This window comes from Oenanthe melanoleuca, chromosome 1, assembly GCF_029582105.1.
Source record: "Oenanthe melanoleuca isolate GR-GAL-2019-014 chromosome 1, OMel1.0, whole genome shotgun sequence".
NCBI lineage: Eukaryota > Metazoa > Chordata > Aves > Passeriformes > Muscicapidae > Oenanthe > Oenanthe melanoleuca.
This window is the reverse complement of record NC_079333.1, coordinates 20,296,094-20,320,467: the sequence shown is the minus strand read 5'-3', so window position 1 is coordinate 20,320,467 and position 24,374 is coordinate 20,296,094. Positions and strand designations below refer to the sequence as shown.

The following is a 24,374-nucleotide window of genomic DNA, read 5'->3' as shown; positions in this document are numbered from 1 at the left end:
GTTCCTGATGGTCTGTGGTGTTTGTTTGTTCTATTATTTCAACTTAAATTAATCTTTAAGTATTTTACTTTTAAACGTGCGTCCAGGTGGCAGGATGAGCCTGCCAGGCGCGGCAGGAGGTGTTTCCAGCACAGGGCGGAGTCCCGGGAGCAGCGCGGCTCCGTCCGCACCGGGCGGGCTTTAGGCCACGCCCATGGCCCCGCCCCCGCCGCATCTCAGTTCCCGCCCCCGGGGGTGCGCGAGGGGAGCGCCCAGCGCAGCGGCGATTGGCTGCGCCGCCCGCGCCCCGCCCCTGCCCGCGCTGATTGGCGGGAGCGCCGGCCCGGCGGGATTGGCCGGTTCAACGGGCGGCACGCGCGGCCATGGAGGCCGTGCTGTGCGCCGAGCACGGTGAGGGGCGGCCCGGGGTCCCCTGAGGGGAGCTGTGAGCGGGGCTCGGCCTGACCAATTCCGCTCTTCTCCGCTCCGCAGGGTCCCTCTGCTTCCTGAAAACGGGCGTCCGCGATGGCCCCAACAAAGGGAAGAGTTTCTACGTGTGCGGGACGCATAGCTCCGCTGACTGCGGCTTCGTCCTCCCAGCGCCGTAGGTGCAGGGCAGGGGCGGCAGGAGGGGGACACGCTTGGCTGTCCTGAGGGAAGTTCACTGCTGTGTCTGCAGTCACAAACTTGTTTTCTTACGTAGCCTTTGTGTTGTCGCAAGTGATTGTTTTGCGGTGGCAGTTTCCTGGGCAGTTCGTCTTGTCTGTGTTCTTCCGCTTCTCCTTTCGCCCTTTCAGGATTCCTGCGTCTCACTGCTTGATCCACGAGGGATGCGTGGTGGAGCTGCAAGTCCTGGTTCAGCAGCCGGACAGAGATGAATACCAGTGAGTTCCTCAATTTTTTAAAAAACCGGATGTTTGCCTCCAAACGGGTAAAATTAATGTTCCTTCTTTATCTTATGTTCAGTGCTTAAAATGATCTTCTCAAACTGATTCTGACTAATGGTCGTTTAGTTTTTACACTTACACGTCAGAAAACTTGAATCCTATGATTAAGTAGTTTTTCTGTAATGAGGATTTAACATCCACCTAAGCTGTACCTGTGTTCTGTGGGGAAAGGAGGGCCTTTGTTAGGGCATCTCATTTTTATGGCAGCTTTGAAGACTTACTTTGTAGGATGCTGCCTCTTAAAAATAAAGATGGCTATTCTTAGGATCAGGAGAGTCTTAGCTCTCTTTATTATTTACGAACAAGTGAGAGTTGAACTACCAGTCATTCATAGTGGAAACGGAGTTTATTGCACGTGTTGAAATATTTGGAATTGTTTGATGGCAACTGATTTGCAATTTCCTTCTAAAATTGAAGAGCATTATCGAGCCCTGAGGCCTTCACTTACCCTGTTTCCAAATGTTTGCCACTTTTATTAGCAGTTACATCCAATAGTATAAACCTGGGTTATCAGATTATATTTGTTTTTAACAGAATTGAACGTGGCTCTGTGGTTGGGTTAATCTAAACTCAGCATCAAATTCACCAATTTTAATTATGATAAAATACTTGCAGCAGTCCTGGTTGGCTGCTAGTTTAAAAAAGAAATCACATCTGAAGTATTTCTGTCCCTGAGTTGCTTTAAAGATGAGGTGGCCTGTGCAGTCCAACTAGAATAAGAACTGTTTCCTTGCACCTTGAAATCATAAGATGCTTCTAAGGCTCTAAACATAGACAGTATTTTTGTGTGAGCAGTTACTCTTCTGTTGCTAAAATAAAATAAAAAAACCCAAACCCTAGGAATCTTTATTCAGAGAACACTGCTTCTGTTAAAAGCTCTGTTGCTGGTGTTCATGGCCTTTTGTTATGGAAAGGTCTGAATGTAAAGTACAGGTTAGTAGAACTTGTCTGTGATGGTTTTTGGTGCAAAGTACCTTTAAAAGAATGCTTAGAGTTTCTTTTCTGGCTCCTGGGATTGAAATCTTGTTTTAATCCTTGGTAGGTTGTTTTACCGGTGCCTTAAGAGTAAGTTGAATGGGAAGAAATGGTGTGGAAGTGTCCCATGGCAGGTATGAGTGTTTTGTTTGGATTATAGTATTGCCTTATTCTGGCATGACTTTTCATTCCAATACCATAATCACCTCTGAAACTACTTAATGGGAGATTTTATATTTGCCAGCTGAGAAGTGTATCAGGCCTGCTGTCCTCTAGATGAGATTTCTTTTTCTCTTAAGTTGTGTGAAGTAGTCACTATTCTTGAGTCTTAGAAGAAACTTGGATTTAATTCCTGGCTGTCCTGTTTTCTAGAGGAAAAGATATTGTGCTTGATCCCAAAACACAATGGGACTGGCAAAGAAAGTAGAAAACCAGCCGTTTTGTTTTGGATTTCATATGAAATGCTTATTCTGATTCTGTTAAAATGATAGGAAAGATTATTCTTGGTAGAGGATGAAGTCTTGCTTGAGGTGATCAAGTTGCATGTGTTATTAACAGGCTCTAATAATTTGAACATTAGCATTTACACCCATGTATGTATTGCAGGATCCAAAGGCTAACAAAGTGTCAAAACCCTTGGAATCCCAGCCCAGAGCAGTACCTTTCTTCAATCCTACTAGCCAAAGAAATCCATTCAAAGTGCTAGACAAGAATTGTGCACCATCATCCTGGAAACAAATGAAGCAAAGAAATGGAGAGGAAAGTAAAGAAAAAGGAGTTAATGCAGAGAATGAGAGTGTGCTGGTGTCACATAAAGAAAAGAGATCAACCTCTGATTCCTCCATAGAGACAGTACCTCTTGAAGTGCTCAAAAATAAAAAGAAAACATCCACAGGAAGTAAAAGTGACCCAGAACTTCAGGAGACTAAAGTGTCTGAATCTAAATTTTGCCTTTCTGAGACCAGGAAAGGGAAAAATACACTTTCAGAGGAAGAGGAATATGATGGCAGTGGCAGGGAATCCAAGAAACCTTCTGATTCTGTGGGCAAGGAGCCAGGCGCAAGATCAAAACTCCTGCCACTAGATCTTAGAAAGCAAAGTACAAGTACCGAGCCTCCAGGGGAGGAGCAGCTTGGAGAAGAAAGCTTAAAAAGTTGTAGGGATAAAGAAACAAGAGAGAAAGATTGCACTGGTCAGAAGAATGGTGAAATGAAACCAGTGTCTAAGGAAGATGGCCCTTCCCCAGCAGGAGCACAGTCAGCATCACAGTGCCCTACCCTGAGGGGAGGGGCAGAGGCAGAGCTGCTCAAGGCACAGCTCAGGCCGGGGCTGCTGCCACAGCCTCCTGGTGAAGCCTCTGGTAGTGACACTGATGAAGTACAATTTATTTGTTCCTCATCAGGTAAAAGTAAACCTGAGAAATCAGTTGAGATTCCTTCAGGAAAATCAGGAATGAGTGTGCAGGGGACATCTTTGCCAGGAGCAGCAGCATCACATCACATGGAAGGACCCCAGGACCCTAAAGTGCGTCATAACCAACTTGTATGCCAGCTGAAACAGAAAAAGGTCATTTATTGCACCTATTATTTGGGGAATTTATTGTTCTGTTTTCAAGGTGACTTTCCTTACTTGTGACAGGCATCAGAATATGGTATTTCCTCACAGCAGAAACTCAAAATGGGGTTTAGGAAGATGTGGCATGGGAGGGAGTTAAGCCCATGTACAGACTGGTTGTATTAAGCAGATACAAACCAGTTGCCTCTAAGGTAATACAGTGTTCTGCCTTTGGGTATGTTCAGTTTTGATCCACCTGATGTTGTGTCTTGTCCTTTACCCTGAAAGTAATTTGCATAAAATGGAATAGTGCACAGCCAGTTTAACCTTTGTCAATAACATGGCTATTTCTGGTAGCCTCTTGGCCTTGTGTGATAGGAGAGATACAGCTATGAAAGCTCATACTAGAGTGAAATAAACTAACCTGCCTGTTTGCTTTCTTTTTTCAATAATTGCCAATCACTGCGTTTTACAGTTTTTATTATGAACCCCTCCCTGTTTTTCTAGAGTTCAGAACAACCTTGAAATAAAGTCAGAACTGCTGTTTGTGTAAGCATAGAAAGGTGGAAGTAGGTTAAATGTTGTGGATGTTTTGAGAGGTGTTTGTCTGACTCACCTGACTGCCTGTTTCATAAAAAGGAGTCGTCCCTGTGTCCTTCCTGTTTTCTAAAAACCACTAATGGTTAGATAGTATTTCTGCTAAAAGACTGTTTAATTGCACTGAATGGCACTTGAAAGCTTTTGGAGATTACAGAACAGTATCAAAATACAGATTAAACTGGGATAAGATTAGTTCTTCTTAGACTTGTGACCTGATTGTTCTGTGTTGGGAGAGAGCTTGGTAACCACACTCAAGTTTTGGTTTCTTTCTTTTCTGCAGAGTACATTGGCTACAGTGAACGTTCAGTTGCTGCCAGATAAAGGGGAACGGTTATTAAAGCAAGTGCAGGATTTGGAAGCTGCACTCAGTGCTCTTAACATTTCAACAGCAGATACTACTGAAAAAGGTAGGGATTTTTATTTTTTGTTTTTGTTTTTGTTCCAGAAGTTTACAAAACAGGTTGTCTTAAAATAGTTGTTAATATGGAGGAAATATAGCATAAACTTATATATGGCCTGTGGTCTATAAAACATTTATCTGTTGAGATTTACTGAAGAGATGAAAAATGTCTGGGAGCAGATGAATGGAACAACTCAAATATTTGCTCTGTATGTGGTGGCTTTCCAAAGGAGTTTCCTCCCACCATTAGGATCTAGGTTTCCAGCTTTGGCTACATGATTGAGACAGATATGTCTATGAGAACATGCAAATGAAGTGTTAGCTCCCACTGTTGCATTCTGGAACTGTGCTGTTCATGAATGTTGTTGTCACTAAATATTCCAGTGACCAGATTCAAAATGAGCAGCTTCCAGTGTGCCATTCCTGAGAGAAAAAAGCTCACGAGCTCTTGGCCCATTTGTTCTTGGATGTTTCAATAGTTTTTGTGTTCAAAATATTGACAAGAGTGATGTCTTCAAAATTATTAAATCATCTTGGAACAGGGCGCAGAATTCACCTTGTCTGTACTACTCTGATCACAGTTGCAGAGTTCACTGTTTTGCTGTAAACCACAAACTGAGGCTGGAGCTGGACTCATTGCCTGTCACGGCAGCAGTCCAAGAGCACATGTTGGTAGTTGCAGTGGCTCAGGTGATGTGGGAGTCTGCTATTGAATTAGTGTCACCACTGCATAGTATTTTGCAAGCAGACTATTGGGCAAAATGAAGACTGTTCTCTGGCTGTAGAGCAAGGCTCTGAGATTCACTGTGTAACCTTTTCAGCATGTGATTCCTTTCTTCTTAAGGGCAGGATAGCACAAGCAGCAGCTGCCATGAAGAAGCTTTGTCTAACCCAGTTGACAGGCCAGGTGGTACGAAGTTGATAACACCACTCCCACTCCAGGATCCTACAGCAAAGGCCTCTCCAGGCTCACACAGTCACCCCTTGGGTGCTGCTACTTTGGGTTCTAGCAGCCAAAGTTTTGGAAGTAAGTATAGAAAGACTTCATCATTACAGAGAACACTGTTGAGTACTATTTCTGAAATAATCCTGCAACTTGTGGATACATGTGAGAGTACCTGTTTTGTTACTACATACTGTCCCTCAGGCATCTGTAGCCACTGAAGTCAATCTCTGAGGTGGAAGATTTGTTTAGGAAAGTTGGGTTTGTAAACACATCTCTGGTACTGTATCTTTGCAGTGAGTGTTGGTGTTCAGAATCTGTATGGGGGAAGAATGACAGGAGACCGAATCAGGGCTGTACACAGTGCCACATTTGAGGCTATTAATCATCTTCACAAATCTCTAGAATCCTGTCCAACAGAGGAGACAGCAGCTGAAGATCCCTCTGGACTGAAGGTGGGTTGGCAAGGATGGAAGCTGTCATGCTGATGAATGAATTGTAACCTCTGTATGGTACCCTAGAGTATTCCTTCCTTCCCACTTTGACATACTTTGCATCCTGCTAGAAGGAGATTCTCTAATTACGTTCCAGCTATGTTATTTGTACATGACTGGCAGAACAGAGGTGTGAGGAACAGGCTGAGAACCTCATTGTTCATTCTTCCTGGTGAGCTATAAGAAGTAAATATTTCAAAAAGTGTTGCAGGTGATTGAGTTCATGAAATGTGATGGGCTCCAGATTAGGCAGTTCTGATCTGTTTAAGATAATATGCAAGGTGTTGGAATAAAGGCACATGCCTCTACAGGATGGTGTGGAGATGCCTGTATGTTGTGTTACTTGTCACATTGTCTTGGGACCTTTCCAGTGGTGGGGAAGGCCACTGAATGTCCTGTGATGGTAGTATATAGACCCTCTTCCTGTTTCAAAGTCTGTAGGGGTCTTGGACTCAGTGGGAAAGAAGTTTTCTCAATCCCTTTCCTTGACAGGGATAGCTGTTGTAAGCAAGGTGGGGTGGATTTTCCAGCTGAACAAGACATTGTTGTCTGCTCTCTGAGAGCACTCTTGGCACTAAGCTGGTTAGTGTTAGGCAACATTAGGAAAACTCATTTATGGTACTGCTGACCTCCTGTCTTCAGAAGCTGCTTACCTTGGGTATCCCAGCCTGTGTGGAAAAAGAACAGGTAGGTAAACTCCTTTTAGTAGGATTGTAGTGAAACAGTTAAACAGGATAATTGGTACAGGAAGCAGAAGTGTCTAAATTTTGCCAGGTGTTTACTTCAAATCCTCTGTCTCATTCACCCCCTCAGGTCCCACTGCTGCAGCACCAGAAACAGGCGCTTGCATGGCTCCTCTGGAGAGAGAGTCAGAGGCCATGTGGAGGAATTCTGGGTGAGCAACAGAACTTTTGTGGAGCAGATCTATGGCAGCAAAGTTTTGCATGTAACTTACTTGGAGGCCAATAACTGGTTATTTTGTAGACATGTCAAAAGGGCTTGTTTTCTGTGCCCTATTACCAAGGCTAGGTATTAAGCGATGACTAAATCATACCCTGAAATTGTATGAAATTTCCATCTGTGTGTTCTTGATTTTCTGGGCTCCCCAGGGCACTTTCTGTTGTAGCATTTCCCTCAGTGTAGATCCAAGGGGGCTCATTTCTGCAGGTAATAACTTGCATGCATCTTTTTGCAGCGGATGACATGGGCTTGGGGAAGACTCTAACGATGATTGCTCTCATTCTGGCTCAGAAGCAGCTGAAGACAGAGAAAAGAAAGGAGACGTTAGAAATATGGCTATCCAAAAATGGTACAGAATTGCTTCTGTCCTACAGCATATACATTAGGATAATGTGCCATCTGAAATGCCTAAAGCATTACAGGTTAAGGGGTTGTAGAACAATACACTGTATCTGTGCTCACTTTCCTTCTGTAGGAAACTTCCATTTGGCTAAATTTTACTGTGCTTCCTTGCATGGCCCTTCTCTTGATCAGAGTCATTTTTGTCTTCCATTGGATGTGTAGGATTTTCCAACTCATTACTTATTGGTTTTTGTTTTTTTTTTTTTTACTGTTTTCCTGAAATAGTTAAAGCCAGCATATGCTGAGTTACAGTTTTTAAAATGTGCATAGTTTTCATAAGGACTTAAAATAGCTACTACTCACCTCCCTGTGACTGATCTTTTTTTCTTTCCAACACTCTCCCAAATATTACTTTTATCTTGTCCACAGACACTGTCCTTTTTTATTAGTGCTTTTTTAAGGAGTATTGCTTCTGTGTCTACAGTGTGTACTGCCTGTGTTCTCATGGAACTGGCTGGAGAGTCTTCTCAATTGTGAATTTCCAAAAATTCTGTCTTTGTTCTAGTCTAATCTGGAGAAATTGAAGCTTGTCTACAATATTTTCTTTTAGACTTCACTGTTGTCCCTTCCCATGGCACTTTAATAATTTGTCCTGCATCCTTGATCCATCACTGGAAGAAAGAGATTGAGAAACGCGTGGCCTTCGGCAAACTGAGGGTTTATTTGTACCACGGGTCAAATCGAGATAAGCATGCAGAGGTGTAAGTGCTAAACCATAAATGTAGCAAGAGATTGTTTATCAAAGTTGAAATTCAGTGGATGTAGAATGATGAGAGAACATGAAATATTGAAATGTGGAAGGTCCAGAAGGTCAGGCTGATGTGTGCTTTCAAGGTGTGTTTAGTAAAACATTTATGGCCTGTGCCTGTGGTTCTGGTGGAGGCTATTGCTGCTTCTGTTAGCAAAAAAAAAAAAAAAAAAAAGGTTTTTATTCTCTAAAATGTCTCTTGCTTGCAATGTCAATGGCAGTTTTTTCCGTGGTTGTGCTTTGTAGTTGTATTTTTTATCAGCTGTACATACGGATCAGTGTGTTTTCTAGACCTCTTCAGGCCATGCTGAGCAGTATTCATAGGTGCCAGGCCCTCAACAGGGCTCATGCCATGTGGTGTGCATTTTGGGCAATGGGCTTTTATTCTAATTTTGAGTTTGATGTTCTACTTCCAGTATCCATAAAATGGGGATGATGTGTCATTCTTCTTTGACTGCAATGAAGCTCAGTTTTCTGTAAAACTCAGCATTTTAGCTCCTGTAGTGCTGTGTAGTTCTTAAATGCATTCTTCAGCATGCATTTAGTCTTTCTTGCAAAATGAATTCCTTATTTGTTCTTGCTCCTGATTACTACTTTCCCTTAATTCAGGCTTTCTGGATATGATGTTGTTGTCACAACCTACAGCCTTCTCTCCAAGGAGATTCCCACAAGCAAAGAGGAGGGAGAAGTCCCTGCTCAGGACTATGATGTGGGGGTGAGAAGCCAGTGTCAGTAGGGAATTGCCTTAAGGTTTTGTTCTTTCTGAGGTGTTGCAAACCATTCTGGTTTGAAGTAGTACCTTATGTGTGCTACAGTGAGCAGCAGCTTGATTTTTTTTTTTTCCATAAGCCCCTGTTTATTATTTTTGTAAAAGCAAAATGATGAAAGTGCTGTGAAGTGCCACAAGAACAGATATATTCACAATATATCTGTTCTGTAGAATTATAGAAGATGCTACATTGAATAGAGTTGAAATGTCTTAAGAAGTAATTTAAAGAATGCCGTGGTGAATCTCATTCTCTTTTTGAGGTGAAGGAGCAGTAGGATCTCCCGTTTGATGTTCTTTGTTGCTCGAAGCACTAATGTCACTCCAAACTACCAGAAACCTGTTGTGCTCAGGCTCTGGGTCAGTCTGAACTAAGACTGAGGCAGCTTCCATGCTGCCTTGAAGATCAACAGCAGTGTGCTGGCTGGGCTATGAAAATAATGACGTGATTGCTGAGTTCTGACTGAAATGAGTACACAGTGTATAGAAGTCCTTGCTATCTTTTGCCTCTGTGCACAGCTCTGGATATACCTCTTGAAGAAAACAGGACTTGGAATTTCCTAAAACTTCTAGGTGGCATCTATACAATTTTGAGAGATCAGAATAATTATATATTATGTCCTTCATCCCAGCATAGCGAAACTTTGATATGAAACACCTCTTGAAGCAAGAAAATTATATGATTAAAGCAAGAAAACGAGCAAAATACTAGAAATTGTTATTGAGATCAGGCAAATAAGTTAGCTTTTGGCTTATAAACTTTAAGTGTAGAAGCTTTAAAGATAATTTTTGCAGACCATTTCTTACATGACAGTAAAAGCACAAACTGCTGCTGACTATCATCAGGATAAGACTTCTTGCTGGAAAAATGCATTTGCTTGTGGCTCCTTGGAAGAGAACCTAGGTTTTGCTTCAGATGAGAGTCTGCTTTTTCTTTCAGAGTGGATCATCTCCCTGTTCCCCTCTGCTCAGGGTAGCTTGGGCTCGAATTATATTGGATGAAGCTCACAATATTAAAAACCCACGGGTTCAAACCTCAATAGCTGTGTGCAAACTGAGAGCCAGTGCCAGATGGGCTGTCACTGGGACACCGATACAGAACAACTTGCTGGACATGTACTCTCTCCTGAGGTGAGCTGGCTGCACGTGATCACATGGACAGGGATCCAGTCCTATTAATTCTTCTCTGATGAAGTGCTGAAGTTGTTTCTAAGTTTGAGATGTCTCTAAGATATGTGGAGTTAGTAGGATTAGTTATATTAATGCTTAGCACTGGATTGCAAAGGCATTGCACTAGGCTTTGTGTCTGCTGTTGCATGTAGCTTTTCTGCCTCCACGGAGAACAAAGGGGAAATTACTTTGGATCTCCTTTGCCTTCAGGATGAGTAGGCACAAAGCAATTTTAATGAACAGAGGTTTTGAGTTAATCCCTGTTGTTACCAGGGCAGCCTGGGAGGATCTTCTTGGAGTGTTGTGCTACAAGGGCATTGAAGGAAAGGGTGAAAACTTTGAATTCTCTGAACAATGATAAACAGGTGCCCCTCATTGCTTAGGGGGGGAAGGTTACAAATGGTGTTGGAGAACCAGAGAGAACATGTATTTGAAATTAATTTGGGATAATTGAAATTAATTGCCAAGTAAGAAGTTTGCTATTTTGAAATAACAGATAAATATGCTTTTTTGCAAGTGCCTCTGCATCTTCATGTCCTTTGTTTGCTGTTGATGCTTGAAACATAACAAGCTAAGAGGAAGTGGCAGTACAGAATCAGAAACGGGTGCTTACAGTATTAGTGATGGTAGGACATCTAAGCAAACAAGTTATCATCATTACACTGGAAATGTTTTACTGCTCCTTGGTCATGCAGTTATGGCATTTGGAAATTGTTTGTTTTGGTAGCAAGGAATTTGGTTCTGATCACTCCAGAGTAAGTGAAGAACTCTTCTTCCCTTGGTATGGCATCTCCTTCCTTCCTGTCACAGGTTTCTACGTTGCTCTCCTTTTGATGAATACAAAGTGTGGAAGTACAAGGTAGATAACAACACAAGGAAGGGAGGGGAGAGGCTGAGCCTCTTAACCAGGAGCCTCTTACTGCAGAGAACTAAGGATCAGCTGGATTCAGCTGGCAAGCCCCTGGTAAGAACTTCACCCTCCAAAACTATACCATCATTCCATTGTTTTCTTTGCAGTATGCAGTTAGTTATTTACGTGCATTAATTTGTTAATGGGTGGGGTTTCCTATCTGCTGCAGTCTCTTGAGCAAGAGAAGCAAATGCCTATGGGATGCTTTGGTTGCTTACCCAGAAAGCAGAATTAAAGAGAATAATGAAACCTTTCAGTTATAAATCACATGCAGACAAAAATATGCCAAGCAGTTGCATGTAGATAGCCACTCAGTGGAAGGTTAGTCTAGATCACTGGACTAGCCTAGCTCACTGAGAACCCAAGCTGCCATATGTCAAATGGACCTGGTCTGTGCTGGACCATTGGCTTTCTACATTGCTGTTGAATGGAGTACTAGGTCATAGGTGTGTCTTAACCCTTTAAAAGGTATAGTTTTGCTGTACTATCTGATTTTGAGTGGGGAAATCAGCTACTTTAACAACACAAAAATGAATCCCTCTATGGTAGCTGTTGAGCAGCTCATACACAGTAGCTCGTGCCTCTTGTTATTGGATGAGCTGGAATAAAGATTTTACTGTGAATGTTAACCTGGATCCTTGGAGTTTTGTGAGTGTCTGTGTTGTGTCGTAACTGCATTAATACATATGGCTTTAGTGAACAAACAGCTATCTTCTGAGACTTGGAGTACTGTGTTAAATCTCGGATGGCTGGTGTTTGTGATGTTCTCTAAGACTTTTGCACTACATACATCTGATCCTGTGAATTTTCACTTCAGGTATCTCTGCCCCAGCGTAGCACGCGCTTGCATCAGTTAAAACTTACAGCAGAGGAGCAGTCTGTGTACAATGTGCTCTTTGCAAGGTCCAGGTATGAACGTGGGTAGAGATAGGGTATTTTGTGGGTTTTTCTTCTTGAAGTGGAAATCAGAAGAGAAATTTACTTCAGATGAGGAGAGCTTTTGGACAAACTCCTGTTAATTTTTTTCTCTTCTGATTTATCTGTCTAGTATGTTTGAAAACACATTGCTTGTTTGGATAGTAGGAAAAACTGGTTAATTTCTTTTCTCCCATATATTCATGCCTCATATGAGCTTTGTATTCTAGCCTTATACTTAGTCTCACAAACTTCAACACTCCAAATACTTGGAATTGCATCAAGTAGTTCTTAAATGATGCTGTGTGAGCACCTGTAAAGAGAGAATCATCTTTGCTCTGTGATTCTTATACAATTAGAAATTATGCTGGCCTTTCCAGATAGCTGTAATGCAAGACAGCATCACTATGTGTTCTCCTAGACTCTTCCAGTAGTCTCACTGTAAATAATTTTCCTTCCTTTTAAATATACATTTAAAGGTGTTCTCGTACTCAAAAAGCAGACTTGCTTTCTCTTATGATTTCCAAAATGCATCTTTGGTTTTGATCATACTCAAGATAAAGAAAACTGGGGGTTTTTGTGATTGTTTTGTGACTGAATGATTAATGAAACCTTCTTTACGTTAATGCATCATCAGCTTGCTAAGCTCAAGTCCTTCTTGCCTTTTTTCTTGCTGTGAATCTCAGTCTTTGTCTTTTTTCACAGGTCAACACTACAATCCTACCTAAAGAGACAAGAACAGAAAAATGAAGGCAGAGAGTATGATGGTGGTAACCCCTTTGAGAAAGGTTTGTGTGTGTCCTCCCCTGAAAACATTTGCAAAAGTGGCTTTTAAGTGCACAGTTCAGAAGGGGGAACAGACCTGGGGTCAGAAATTCTTTGGAAAACGCTCCCCTCATGTTACAAAGACTTACCTTAGTATTCTAAAAGCGTGTTCTCATTGTGGCTCAGGGAAAATCTCTTAACTGTTCTGGGTCTAATATTTCCTATGAAATAAAGATCTAGTTGCTCAGATAACGTATGTCAGCATTAGTGTATGATATATCATACTTGTGTTGTTGCCTTTTTTGTTTTTTTAATTAAAGTGGGGATTGGTGGGTTCCTGTGTTAAATCAGGTATTTGCTTGCCTGTTCATTCTTGACTTCTCTTCATGAACCTCTTCATGGAGGTGAATGGGCAGTGCTTGAAAATGCCTCCAAGAGCTCTGGATGTTTTGTCTTTCTTCCTTGACAGTTGCACAAGAGTTTGGAGTCAGTCAAAAGGAATTTCTAGCAGGCTCACAAAGTGCCTCCCAGGTCTCAAGTACTGTCCATGTCTTATCCATGCTCTTGAGGCTCCGTCAGTGCTGCTGCCATCTCTCCTTACTGAAAACGGTAATTGCATTGTAGTGATCTGGGGGGATTTCTGGGGTTCCTTTAAGTGTTTATACAAGTTAACAGACTTGGTAACACCTTTGTTTCTCTTAGCTATGAGAGTATGAACAGGACTCTGCATTTTAAAGACCAAGATGTTTTAGATGAGCTTACCTTCTACTGAAGAGTTCCCCAGCATGATTTATATGGGCAGCTCTGTCTTTGGAAATATCTTTATTCAGATAAAAAGTGAACTAGAATTTTAATGCTAAAGAAGTCTTAATCTCAACCTAGCCTTGAAAAGTGCACTAGTGTAGCCTGTTCCAAGGGCTTGTGTGTTGGAGAGCTCTGTGAGTGCTTTGAGATTGCCTTGCATGAAGCAGATTAATCTTTCAGGAATTCTTGGCTCTGAACTATATATATAGCAGCTGTAGAGAAAGTTCAGCTATTAGGAGAACAGACAGGAATTTATGTTCTAACATCCTTAATCCTGCACATGTTAAATGCTGTGGGAGGGTCTGAGGAGACTAGACCACAGGAAATGGCTATACTCACATGCTTGCCATACACTGCCCCTTTTGGGGCAGAATAAAGGTCCAAAGGGACTGTTTGATCCAGTAGTGTTTCTTAATTGTTCTATCTTCATATTGCATAGCATCCTTCAAACCCAGTGTCCTCAGCAGACACTGTGCTGGCTGGATCAATACTGAGTTTGATCTCAGGCTTGACTGTGATCCCTTCTGATTTTGCATTCTTCCCACAGGCTCTGGATCAAGTTAACTTGAGCAGCGAAGGCCTTGCACTCTCCATTGAGGAACAGCTTGCTGCTCTGACACTGTCTGAGCTCCAGACTCCTGATTCCAAATCAACAGTCTACCTCAATGGCACAGCTTTTCACACAGATATCTTTGACATCACCAGGGAGAGCTCCAAGGTATTCTGGTTGTGGCATTTTTACCTTCTTTGAGAAGCTTGTATTTCAGAACTTTGCCTTTTAAATGACTCATGAATTGTCACACCTTGGTAATTGCAGATTAGGCTAAGTTGCCAGTTGAGATGAAATGAGATGAGTAGGTTGATAGGCTGCCAACCCCTTCGGGAAGGCTCCAACTTCTCACATACTGAGGGGTACTTCTAGTAAAGCTGGGAGAATGTGACTGCTGGAAAAATGTAAGTGAAAATCTTAAGCAGTAGATTCCCAGAAGCTCAGAAGAGCTTGTATATGAGACCATGGTGCTTGTGATGAGCTAGAAGAAAAGGGATGGCAACAAGAAGTTGCAATAAATGGTTGCAATAACTTCTCACAGGAAGGTTGGAATCTGTAAGACAGGCTTGTATGATTTGATTTCCTGGCCCTGTTTTCTGTGGTGGGAGTGTTCTCACCAATGACTTTTAAAATCTCTTCAAATTCTAAGCACAGAAGAAATTCCAGTTGAAAAGCTATTCTGATTACTTTCTACTTTTAATAAAGAATATCCAAGCATGAACTGGATTATGAGAGCAAGCAGACTAATGTTTTGGATCTTTTTACCTGCAGATAACTCAACTCCTGGCTGAATTGAAAACTATTCAGAGTCACTCAGAGCCTCAGAAAAGGTTAGCAAACATGTTCTTTTCTTTAGTCATAGTGATTGAGAAAAGCACACTGTTTCTTTTGACAACAGCAGAAATAGCTTAAAATAATTGAATACAAAACTTATGGTATGGTAAAATGGTGACAGTACTGCAGTAGTTGAACACAACTGTTGAGGAAAAAAGAAGTCTACAACAAAAGAGGGGAATTTAAGATATACAGGTAAGTGTAAACATAAGGGAATGTGCGAGAAATCTCAGGTCTCAAGGCCCAGGAAGACTATTCTCCAGAAATAGGATTGGGAATATTTAGTTGTGATGAGAAGTATTTGCCCACCTCACAACCCAAAAAAGTGGAGGACTAAAGTAGATATTAAAACTGAACCTGTTAGGGATAAAGGAATGCATTGATTAGAGGACTTATAGAAAGCTTTTTTCCAATCTTTTCCAAAAATCATTCCCATCATAAGAATGGGAGCACCAACTTTGCTTTTGTTCCCTTTCAAGAAACTGTCAAACAAATTACTGCCTCACAAACTGTTTAGTTCAAGAAACTGGGGAGTGAAAGGCTAGAGTGAATCTAAATTTGGTGTTGCTATTGATTTTTGTCTTTTGCAGAAAAAGCTGTGTTGTGACTCATGTTTGTGGTTGGGAGGTGGAAATGTAAAATCCAAAAATAGAGGTGGAAGTTATAGACCTAATTTATGTGAAGTTTATTGGATATTAGCCTTCCACAGCAAGTTCTACCCACTACACCTCTGTTTCTGAATTGGGAAGGGGCTTGGCTCCAGTTTGCAGTGGGGAAGGGTGCTGGAATTCTTGTAGCCCCATGAGTGAGACACTGCAATGACTAAACTGTTCCAGTGCAGAGAGAGCTGTCTGTGAACTCCCTGTTCTCTCTCCAGTGTGGTTGTGTCTCAGTGGACAAGCATGCTCCAAGTTGTGGCTGTGCACCTGAAGCGCCTGGGGCTGAAGTACGCCACGGTGGATGGCTCTGTCAATCCCAAACAGAGGATGGATGTGGTGGAAGAGTTCAATAACAATCCCAGAGGGCCTCAGGTATGCATTCAGGGCAGGGAAACAGTCCCCTAGCACTGCTGTGAGCAGCTATGATGTCTGACTTTGTGACTGTAAACAGGTTCCTTAATGCTCTTTTGGCTTTTGAAGGTAATGTTGGTCTCGTTGCTGGCTGGAGGCGTTGGCCTGAACTTGACTGGAGGAAACCATCTCTTTCTCCTTGACATGCACTGGTAAAGAGAAATACAAATTCCATCTTGGAGAGGATATGTAGGGCATGCTGCTTGCTTTCTCACTGCATGTATTGTAATGTCTGATGCAACTGGGTTAGGAGGGATGACTTTAGCTTATAGCAGGGGTTACTGGTTAGTTGTGGAAGAGTGTTTTTACTACAGCCTTCATCCAAGGCACTGATTTGTCCATCCAGTGCTCACTGCCCTGAAATACAGTTCTGTAGGGGCAAGAAAAAATAGAGGAATGTAAGAGCAATCCAAAGAAGCAAGTATGCAGCTCTGTCACAAAAGGCTATCGGGGACTTGGCAGTCCCTGGCTTAAGTTCTTGCAGTTATGGAAATGGTGCAGTAATGCCTACAGGCTATTTGGCTTGAAACAAATCAATGGTGTTAAGCATAGTCAGTAACTGGGCACAGCTAAAGATCCTTTGGGTCTTACATATGAAAAGAGTATGTGCAAGCTCCTGATACTTGTTTTGTCTCATCAAAGTCAGAATTGCAGAATTAAACATTACTCATGAGAACTTGGAAATCAAACTAATGTGCCTCATATGAAACCAGCTGCTGAGTAGTAGCATTAAGGAGATGCTTCTACAGTATGGAAGTTACACCAGCAAATATTCCCTGTAACTTTGTCAGAGGGACCCATTTCTTATGTAAATATTCCTGAGTTGATGGCCTCTTTCACTGGGATTTGCCTTTTTGCTTCACTCCCTTTGCTCACCACCTACTCTCAGCTTTCTCTGAGTAGCAAGTGTTGGCCAGACTTGGGGCTGCATGGACTCACAGTGGGCTTTGTGTGGAACCCAGGGCAAAGGGAAATACAGTCAGGATGAAGGCTGGCCATCAAGCTGGTAAACCTAAGGTAGCCTGGGAGCAGTTTTAGTTCTAAAGAGGAAGAAAATAGGATTCCCTGAAGGCAGGAAAATGAGGCAACTTTTTTTTTAAATTACCTTGTAGGAATCCTGCTCTGGAGGACCAGGCCTGTGACCGCATCTACCGTGTGGGGCAGCGGAAGGATGTTGTGATACACAGGTCAGCATTTTACTTAGCAGAATGAGGAGCTGCTGCTTATATACTGTCTGGCTTTAGTCAGTGAGACAAGACCTTGGTTTCTCTACTTAGAGCTGGACACAAGGTCTGACACTGAGGTTTGGGCATGGAGATAAAAGTGTTTTCATGTGTTCTGTGTGGCACTTGCATGCATGTTGCTGTCCTGACAGCTAGCAGGTGTTTCTTGCTTTTCAGCCTGTGGATTTTTGGGTATGTCCTATTCATTCCTGAGGACAGTTTGGGCACCAAACCATTTCTCCTAATTAAGTGGAAATTTTTTCACCATGATCCCTAAGCCTGAACCTTTCTAGTATCATTAATAAAAATCACATAAAGCACTTCTAATAAGAGGCAAAGCTGACTTTTGGAAAAAGTATCTGTAACTAAGTAGTGAAAGATTAACTTAGTTATTATAAATGCACAGCACATTCAAAGACTAGAATCTAAAATGTTATTTTGGGTACAATGTTTTTTTGTATAATAGGTGCCATCAGGATTCCAGGATTTTATCACAGAATTACTGTTACTTCAGATGACCAAAGTTGAGACCTGAAGTGCATCAGACTTACATTTGAAATGTTATCATGGTTGGATATGAGGACAGCTAGTTTCTGTTCAGAGGTTGTCTCGGTTTGAGACAAATTAGGAGGAAAAGTATTTTGTCAGTCACATAATTGGCTAATTATTAATTTCTAAGTAAGATGAATCATTTGAAACTTACTGGGGAGGTGTTCATATAACACTGACTTTTTTTGTAGCACTTGAGATGATGTGGCTTTGTTTTGTCTATTTTAAATTTGTTTTTTAGGTTTGTCTGTGAAGGAACAGTAGAAGAAAAGATCCTGCAACTCCAGAAGAGGAAGAAAGGTCTTGCCCAGCAGGTTCTATCAGGCAAAGGAGAGACCTCCACTAAGCTCACTCTGGCTGACCTCAAAATTCTCTTTGGCATCTAATTATCATTTGCAATACCCAACAGAAAGTAATTTATACCTACTGCAACTGGGTAACTGCAGATTTCAACATAAGACTTTTGTTTTGAGGTGGTCTTTTATTTTGAACAAACAACCACATTTTTATAACTGTTCTGGAAAGTTATCAACTTCAATAACTAATTTCAATATTGATCATGTATCCAAAGGTTAATAAAGTTAAGCTGTTATTTTGAAACAAAACTGGTTCTTGGTTTTCTGTGAATGCCTTCTAGTTAGAAAACTTTCCTTTTCAAGGCAAGAAATGCACAGGCATAGAACAAGAACAAGGGAGACAAACATGAGATAGGGAAGTTCAGAGGTTGTGTGGGCATGAAGAAAGGAAAAAAAAATTGAGCATGATTCTGTAGGATGACTATATAAATTTTAGAATTTCAGGTAACAAAATTAAGGAAGGACTTAGAAGAATACTTCACAATACAACAAAGGAGACTTTGTTCTTGAGGAGGACTTTTTCTACCCTGCTCAAAATAGTTACTGAAGCAGGGACTTAGATTTGTTATGTTTCTATGAAACAGAACCTGAGTTCCTAATTGTTGTGAGGATTTTTTTCTGAGTATTAGTTTTGAGGAAATTCTGAAGTTTAAGGTATAGCACCTACCTTTAGCTGCCATCAATGAACTGGCCAATTTCTGCTGCAAAGTGATGTGTGTGGTTTTGGCACTGAAATACTTTAAAGGAATAATAAATAAGTTCGGTTGCAGTTATCTACAGAACTGAGCAAAACTGTATCTCTAATGTTAGTCTAGGTCTCCGGACTGCTCTAATGTAAGCATGTCTTTGTAACCCAGAAATCTTTGGTCTTGTGTGGAGGGCTGGGAGCAGCCCTCACCCGTAGTCACTGAGCGTGTGACACAGCAGCGGTTCCTGCTGCTGAGTGTGTTCACGGTGGTCTGTGGGTGCGTTTATACGGTGCCTGGAGGCTGTAGGGGGCAGGTGGGGTGCCGTGCTGCCCTGGTGTGGCTCGGTCGCTGCCCTGTCCGTTCAGCTGCCATAAACAAAGCGCACTTTTCTGTGTGTGCTCGGGACAGCTCCGGGATGCGGCGGAGCCGAATCGGGCGGACAGACACATCTCTTCAGTCGTCAGGATGGCCGAGCGGTCTAAGGCGCTGCGTTCAGGTCGCAGTCTCCCCTGGAGGCGTGGGTTCGAATCCCACTCCTGACATCTGCTTTTTTTTTTTTTTTTTTTTTTTTTTTTTTTTTTCCCTGCCCCGCGCGCCGCTCTTTTCGTGCGTGATCCCGCCAAACGCGAGTGGGCGCGGATGGGCACCCCTGCGCCGCCGCGGGTGGGCAAGCGGAGGAGAGAAGTGCGCCAGGGACACGCGTGGTGCCCACGCATTTGCTCTTCCGTTGGGTGCAGGGGATACCGCCACGGATCGGCTCGGACGGGACCGGCGCCGCGGCGATCGCGCGGGTCGCGGTCAGCACCGCCGTGGCGGCAGTCCCACATGGACAATGCTAGAAAGCGCCCTCCAACGAGGGCCGGTTAGCTCAGTTGGTTAGAGCGTGGTGCTAATAACGCCAAGGTCGCGGGTTCGATCCCCGTACGGGCCAACTTCCTTTTGGGCCTCCCCCGTTTCGGGGGCTGCTGGCGCGGCTCTTCGCCCGCACTCCTTGAACCGATCGGCTGAAGGGGGACAGGACCCCGCCCTTTTGGAGGCGCGCACACCTTGCCGTGATGGTCTCCAGGGCAGGGTAAGAGCAGCCGCCGCTGGGGTCCCGATTTCATCAGCCGCAGCTGTTTATGGGGCGGGCCGCGTCCAGCCGGACGTGAGGAAGCGAGGGGCTGAAGGAAAGGCGTTGTCAAGGGCGGTCCCCGCAGGACGGCACAGCCCGATTTCCTGCAGGAAACGAGACGGGCCGAGACCCAGTCCGCGCTGGAGGACGTCCCCGAGGGCGGCAGCTGGGTTCAGGGGGGCCCCTCAGTCTTCGCGAGGGAAATTACGAAAACGATCGGCGCCCTGCGCAGCTTATCCCGCTACCCAGACAGACACGAGCCACTCGGGCCACGCTGGGCTGCTGCGGGCACGGGAAGAGCGGGAAGAAGCCCGGCCAGGGGACATCAGCACCTCCCCCAAAATAAACCTTCGGGAAGGCCGGGAATTGTCCAGGCACCGCTGGGATTCGAACCCAGGATCTCCTGTTTACTAGACAGGCGCTTTAACCAACTAAGCCACGGCGCCGGGCGTGCCGCGGGCTGCTCCGCCTAGCCCTGCCCTAAAGGGCGGGGGCGCTCCCGGGCCGGGGCATTCCTCACTGTTGGGGAGCGCGCCCCGAGCTGGGCCTCTCGGGGAGTGGCTCCGAATCCCTCGTTTTCTTTATTTCTTACAGATGAAAACTTTTATCGTGTCCAAAAAGAAAAAAAAAACAAAACACAACAAAAAAAAAAAAAAAAAACAAAAAAACAAAAAAACAAAAAAAAACAGCGAGCGGATTTGGGACACCGGAGAAAGAACATTATGAAGTAGGAAAAGAAAGTCTACGTAGTCGGCAGGATTCGAACCTGCGCGGGAGGATCCCAATGGATTTCTAGTCCATCGCCTTAACCACTCGGCCACGACTACCGGATGCACATCTCTTTTTGTTTTCCGCCTTTCCCCGCCCAGCCGGCGGCTCCGCCCCCTCGCCTTTTCCCGCGTTTTCCTCGGCGCGTTCCCGACTCGGTGCTGCCCCCGCTGAGGGGCGCCGGGATTCGCGCGCGCGAGCAGGGGCGGGGCGAGGCAGCTGATAGGCCGTGGATCGGCCCCGCGGACACGCGCACAAGGCGGGCCGGTTAGCTCAGTTGGTTAGAGCGTGGTGCTAATAACGCCAAGGTCGCGGGTTCGATTCCCGTACGGGCCAACAAGTCTTTTTTGGTGGTGGGTTTTTTTTTTTCTTTTTTTTTTTTTTTTTTTTTTTTTTTTTTCTTGAGTTTATTTTTTCTTCCCGTTTTAGCATTCCCAGTCTCAAGCCACTCCCGTCCAGGGACGGGTCTCGGGCGTACTCACCCCGAAGTCGAGGCTAGGAGATCCAAAGTCACCCCGCCCCGTCACGGCTAAGGCGCTCGCAGACAGCAACGGCAGCAGGGAAGAAAGAAAGAAAGAAAAAAAAAAATATCGAGCTCCTGCCGTGACTCGGATTCGAACCGAGGTTGCTGCGGCCACAACGCAGAGTACTGACCACTATACGATCACGGCCGCCTAACGCCCGGCGCCACCGCCGCGGCCGCCACCTCTTTTCTCCGCTGCACTCCTCTAGCTACGTTCCCCGTGGTTGGGGAATTGGAGGGAACCTCACCAGGAAAAAGAAAAGCGGCGGCCGCGCGGCAAAACGGCAATGCCGCCTCCCCGTCGGGGAATCGAACCCCGGTCTCCCGCGTGACAGGCGGGGATACTAACCACTATACTAACGAGGAGCGCGTTGTGCGCTCCTGCCCGGTTTCAGCCCGGAAGGCGGAAAGCGCCTGAGGAAATGGCGGCGGTCGGGGCGCCCTCAGGGAGCCGCCGCGCTGCGCTGCCCGAGCGGGCACAAAGCGAGACCCCACCGAGCCTTTCGGAGCTACCTGCGACCTGCCACCTCCTGCGTTTGCCTTGCTGTGAGCTTCCACACGAGGTTTACGGTGAGTCCCGCCGCACGGAGCGCATTCGAAGGGTGGGGCGAACATGGAAAAACCCACCCCTTGGCCCCGAAATGCATCAGCCTCTTGTCTGCCATCTGGTAATTAACGAGAGGCGTGGTTTACATTCAGAGCTTTCAGATGGTCGCCCAAGGGTAGTTGTGTTTTGCTTGCTAAGGAGGCAGCAAAGTTGGCACTGCGTAATCGGTTTCCGTAACAAAAAAGGGGAGAGGGTGCGGAAATAACAACTTACAACACGATTTCCTGTAGCGTTACACGGTCTGGGGGGGATCAGGAACCCCCAGAAAGCTGTCATGAGCAGCTGGCGTTTTTAAGGCACGGTTATAACCAGTTTCTGCCCTTTACATGCGTCGTTTTGCTCCACCTGCCGCCGAAAGCGCCGGGTTAACCAAACCCTGTGTTTTAGTATTAGAAAATAACATTGCTTTATTCACAGCCGGCGTGCATGGGTACAGCTCGGCCGAAATGCAGGCCCACTTTCAAAACTTTCGTTTATTTATACACTTTTCTCAAACTAAGGAATTAATATCCATTGGTTATAAACTTAATTCTTTTCATTAAACAGTATTCTATATCCTGTTGGTTATTGATTTGTTATGATGCACATTTTCAGTCTTTTTACTGTCTTTTTCGTTGATAAGGCATTTTCAGCACAAATGCTGAATTGTCTTTGTTAGTTTCTTCTTTAACTTCTGGTTTCTGCAACATGTCCTAGGAGGCTATAAATTCTATATTCCAGGTGTCCAGTTATCAGCAATACCACTCTCTCCTAGGCTTTGCTCACTGAAGCTCATCAGGGTTAGCTTGGCAAAACTTTAAAAGTTTCAGTGATTTTCCCAATCTATTCTAATAATAGCAGTCTGTAAGAAAAATTTTGCTGCTTGTTGGTTAAAGTGGGAAATCACACTGCTTGTGACTAGTACACTGCTTCTGACTGATTAAAAATAATTAATTAGAAAGCTAATTAAAACCATTATATGGTAGAAGCGTTCTTGGCTAAATTGAAGTTCAAAAATTAGTTTTATTAACATGATCGCTTACCTGCAATGTTCCATAATTAACAGAGGGAAAATATATGTCCATCCTATCCTTTAATTCCTCATTCCTGGACTAGATCTGCTTAAGTAATATTACAAACTTAGGTTATATTGGTTTTCTTGGAACAGTTGTTTCTCCTGGGAAAGGAAAGATACTGAAAGTATTAAATTTGACTCATTGGGGAAGGGAAAAGGAAACACATTTCACACATTTAGTTCCAAGTATTGCATTTAGACAAACATCTGCCATCAGTGATTCACCATCTTTCACCTGTACATTCCTGATGCAACAATTGACAAGGCAATTACTTATTTCTTACTCCAGAAAGAAAAAAAAAAAAATTAACCTCTCCCTAGGCATCCTTCTTATCCTGAAAGACTGGGAAATGTATTTGGAAATGTATTTTGAACTCTAATGGCACAATAGGACAAAACAAACTGTGCTTCTTGCATTTTTAAAATAGTGAAATAGTTATTTCATAATTTTCTTAGAAAATGGTATTTTAAAGGACTGAGTGATCAGTAGATTAGGGATAACCTAACAAAAATGATCAGGGTTGGTAATAAAATGAGTTAGGGCTGCAATCCCTTATTTTGCAGAAAGACAGGATGTTTCATTGCAGTTGCATTGTAGCTTCTGGCTCCTGGCACACAAATTCGCTGTTGTTCTTTCTTTACTGAGCAGTCTCCTGCTCTGGAAAAGGTCTTATCCCAGTGGCTCTGAAATTATTTTACAGTGAGATAAGGTCTCACAACAGCAGAAACACAAAGTGACCTTACAACCTCTCTCTTCTCTGACTGTTGTCTTTGTCATGATGCTTCTTGAGCTAACAAAATCCATGTTCTGCACTCTTCATCTTGCCTCTGGCGTGATTCTGTTTCTTCAGTCCTGTTTCCTAAAATTTTTTGATCGACTTCTGAGAACTGTGGTCTCTGATTGAGGAAAACCTACAGTCTTGGAGTCCCACAGTGTTAGTGATTGAATGCTGCTGCTTAAGGAATGCTGTTGAATTTAGACCACATCAGGGTTACTTTTTAAGGTATATGACTTTTTGCAGATTCTTCCAGTTCTGCAGCTAATCAAATAATTTTTTTTCGTGGACTGCCCACTTTTTTTTCAGGCCCAGCATGTCACCAGTAAATGATGCCTTTTCAATTTAGAAGTCTTTCTTTTAAAAAGTCCCCTTATTGAGGGGCTTTCTGCTTCTTTCTTCTTTATGCACATCTGGGCTTTTCTGCCCTTTTTTCAATCAGATATCTTCTGTCCTTTTCCTTCCTTACTCCATATTTTGTTATGCATGATCTGTGACTGTCTTCTCACACCGTGCCGTGCTTTAGTGGCAGCTTTGGGATCTCTTTCCGAGGCGTGCAGGAATGTCTGTGTTAAATGTTCCCGGGTTTGAGGAAGCTCTTGTATTGTCATGATACATTTATATATGCTTCTCTATGCAGATATTACCTTATTTTTGGCTTCCTAGTATGTTTTTTATTGATGTATTTTATGTTGGTCGCGTTAGTGGCAAATTAAACAAAGGAGAGTAGCTCAGCACTCATACTGACGGCTTGTGAAGGGCAGGGCTGGGAATTTGATCACGTCCTTCTTCCTCTACAACTTTTTCACTGACTCAGAAAAACGAAAGGCTTGAGAGTCTCAATTTTTTAGGAATGCTCCTCGCCGCGGTTAGTGGCCTTGCTGCTCTACCACGGCTCCATGAAACGACTCACCGAGGCGGTGTGTAGG

At 43.6% G+C, this 24,374-nt stretch overlaps 2 protein-coding genes, 1 long non-coding RNA gene and 7 other non-coding genes across 10 annotated transcripts in view; 5 read left to right on the top strand and 5 right to left on the bottom strand.

Annotated features, from left to right (window-relative positions):
• Positions 1–85: 85 nt before the first annotated feature.
• TTF2 (transcription termination factor 2) lies at positions 86–18,542 on the top strand. The gene is made up of 23 exons (XM_056497410.1): positions 86–390; positions 472–583; positions 777–863; positions 1,969–2,035; positions 2,508–3,467; positions 4,336–4,462; positions 5,300–5,482; positions 5,696–5,853; positions 6,706–6,787; positions 7,088–7,201; positions 7,805–7,955; positions 8,612–8,717; positions 9,709–9,899; positions 10,749–10,902; positions 11,666–11,757; positions 12,469–12,551; positions 12,998–13,137; positions 13,880–14,050; positions 14,654–14,712; positions 15,594–15,747; positions 15,856–15,938; positions 16,899–16,973; positions 17,800–18,542. Exons 1-23 carry the CDS (start codon positions 363–365, stop codon positions 17,942–17,944), a joined length of 3,522 nt encoding a protein of 1,173 aa, XP_056353385.1. The 5' UTR covers positions 86–362; the 3' UTR covers positions 17,945–18,542.
• Positions 4,722–24,323, bottom strand: LOC130256191 (uncharacterized). The gene is made up of 3 exons (XR_008841071.1): positions 21,522–24,323; positions 6,947–7,149; positions 4,722–6,560 (listed from the first exon to the last, which is right to left on the bottom strand). It is a non-coding gene; the product is annotated as an uncharacterized LOC130256191 (long non-coding RNA).
• TRNAL-CAG (transfer RNA leucine (anticodon CAG)) lies at positions 19,063–19,145 on the top strand. The gene has a single exon. It is a non-coding gene; the product is annotated as a tRNA-Leu (tRNA).
• On the top strand, positions 19,461–19,534 carry TRNAI-AAU (transfer RNA isoleucine (anticodon AAU)). Its single transcript has one exon. It is a non-coding gene; the product is annotated as a tRNA-Ile (tRNA).
• On the bottom strand, positions 20,090–20,163 carry TRNAT-AGU (transfer RNA threonine (anticodon AGU)). The gene has a single exon. It is a non-coding gene; the product is annotated as a tRNA-Thr (tRNA).
• Positions 20,390–24,374, top strand: part of ST3GAL6 (ST3 beta-galactoside alpha-2,3-sialyltransferase 6) — an 84,999-nt gene continuing 81,014 nt past the window's right edge. Inside the window, exon 1 of the mRNA XM_056497497.1 lies at positions 20,390–21,578. The gene's annotated coding sequence lies outside the window, so the exon portion shown is untranslated. The remainder of the gene's footprint in view (positions 21,579–24,374) is intronic.
• TRNAS-AGA (transfer RNA serine (anticodon AGA)) lies at positions 20,463–20,544 on the bottom strand. The gene has a single exon. It is a non-coding gene; the product is annotated as a tRNA-Ser (tRNA).
• TRNAI-AAU (transfer RNA isoleucine (anticodon AAU)) lies at positions 20,748–20,821 on the top strand. The gene has a single exon. It is a non-coding gene; the product is annotated as a tRNA-Ile (tRNA).
• On the bottom strand, positions 21,085–21,156 carry TRNAH-GUG (transfer RNA histidin (anticodon GUG)). Its single transcript has one exon. It is a non-coding gene; the product is annotated as a tRNA-His (tRNA).
• TRNAD-GUC (transfer RNA aspartic acid (anticodon GUC)) lies at positions 21,303–21,374 on the bottom strand. The gene has a single exon. It is a non-coding gene; the product is annotated as a tRNA-Asp (tRNA).